Below are 1,717 nucleotides of genomic sequence, written 5' to 3'. Positions count from 1 at the left end.
TCAAGGCTTCTTTGCTTGGAGGACAACTCGCGGCACCTTTAATCGCCTCAAGTTTCAACGTGCTCTCATCGGCTCAATATTGAAGCACTTGAACCCGTGGCCGCTTCCTAGATCAATAGTCGTGCTGGACAACGCCCGTATTCACATGTATGCCGAGTTCGAAACCGCTGTTCACTCATGTGGAGCTGTACTGTTGTTTTTACCGCCTTACTGCACCCAATTTAATCCGATCGAAGTGTTATTCGGGCAGTTGAAGAGGTGGTTAGCTCGACATGCGAATTTGGCGTTTGGTCTGTACCCCGAAAGGGTATTAGAGGTTGCTATGCCAAGATGCACGAAGGACGAAGATGGTGGAGGTACAGGTCTGTTCAGACATTGCGGATACGATGTAGGTGGTTTAAACGAGGCTGTCTTCAAGCGAGAGCTAGATTTATTTCAGTAGGACCGCGGGGAGGCGGATGGGAGGAGCTTGGTGGGGTGGGAGACTTCGAGCGAAGCGAGATAAAAAAACACAATATACCCGTGTATTTGCCTTTGATATGGCTGTTATGGCTCCCTTTACTCTTCTTCTATAATATGGTCTTCGTCGACCATATCTTCGGTCGGTTCAGCTGGGACGTCGAATGAGGAGAATACCCCTTCAGCTAGTAGGTTGTGATTCGGTAAGACAAGAATGGTTCGTAGCTCACGCACGTTAAACGAAAGCTGTAGATCTGACGAGCCATTCAGCTGTACAGTGATCGTTTGCAGGTTGCTCTCGGTTTTTGTAGGCGTTGGCAAAGGTCGCATTGAGTCAAGATGCTGCATCTGGCGAAAAGTTACATTATCCGGTACGGATGGGGCTGTACCTTCAGGCTGTCTGGTATGGGTGGTCTCCCAATAAGTACGGGCAATAGGTCCGACTTGGACGTCGCCACGCTCCAATAGATAGCCATCAATTGCACGGGCAGCGTCTTGGATTCTTGACCCTGTCGCCCTCCGTATTCCTGCAGCCTGAGTAGTTGTCTCTTTTGCAGCAAATACAAACAGCTTTACAACAAAGGGACCTTTGTTTGTCCTGCACTTCTGGTGATGACCTCTTGCAATATCTATATAGTGCTTCCAGTTTCCAGGTGTTAGCGCAACCCACTCTGCCTGCTTGACCCCTAGACTTGGCTTCAAGTACATTGCTGTGTCGTCTCGCGTAGTTTTGACTTTGTATAGCCGCAGAGCAGGACTAGCAATCCTTTCAACTTTAATCTGTAGGTCTTCGAACAGCTCGTTATCTTCGTCAAATGTAAAGTTTGGCTCCTCGATGCTGACGTTTGTTCGACTGGTCTTGGTGATGCTTCCTATTTGAACAGATACACACACTAGAGTCATTGTTCAATTTGTTGTCGAATTTAGTTGTGCTAGACTTGGAATGCCGTCTAGGGATCGGATAAACCGACCGATTTGTTTCTAAATCTGGCGGCGAAGTGATTTATTAGTAAATCGGCCTATGTTTTCAATCTCATAAATAGCACTACAAGCGAGATCATTCATCAGTAATTTGCTGCAAGCCTAACTAAATAAACTATTAATAAGACGCTTGGGTAGACTATAAATCGGCGGATTTGTAATTCAATTAGACAAACTAATCGGTGTTTTCACAATAAAAAAATATTTATTAATTTAATATTCGTTTTCAAGCTACATTGCAATACAGGACTAATCAATAATATAGTACTTTGACCAA

The 1,717-nt window shown here is 45.3% G+C and overlaps 1 protein-coding gene across 1 annotated transcript; it reads right to left on the bottom strand.

Annotated features, from left to right (window-relative positions):
• Window positions 1–558: 558 nt before the first annotated feature.
• Window positions 559–1,362, bottom strand: PITG_16744 (uncharacterized protein; the record flags this gene model as incomplete). Its single annotated transcript, XM_002896918.1, has 3 exons — window positions 559–986; window positions 1,047–1,239; window positions 1,303–1,362. The coding sequence occupies 3 exons, from the start codon at window positions 1,360–1,362 to the stop codon at window positions 559–561; spliced, it is 681 nt and encodes a 226-aa protein (XP_002896964.1).
• Window positions 1,363–1,717: the final 355 nt, after the last annotated feature.

This window comes from Phytophthora infestans, genomic scaffold (assembly GCF_000142945.1).
Source record: "Phytophthora infestans T30-4 supercont1.51 genomic scaffold, whole genome shotgun sequence".
NCBI classification, from domain to species: Eukaryota; Oomycota; class Peronosporomycetes; order Peronosporales; family Peronosporaceae; genus Phytophthora; species Phytophthora infestans.
Note: the sequence above shows the minus strand (reverse complement) of the source record. Positions and strands in the feature narration are given on the sequence as shown.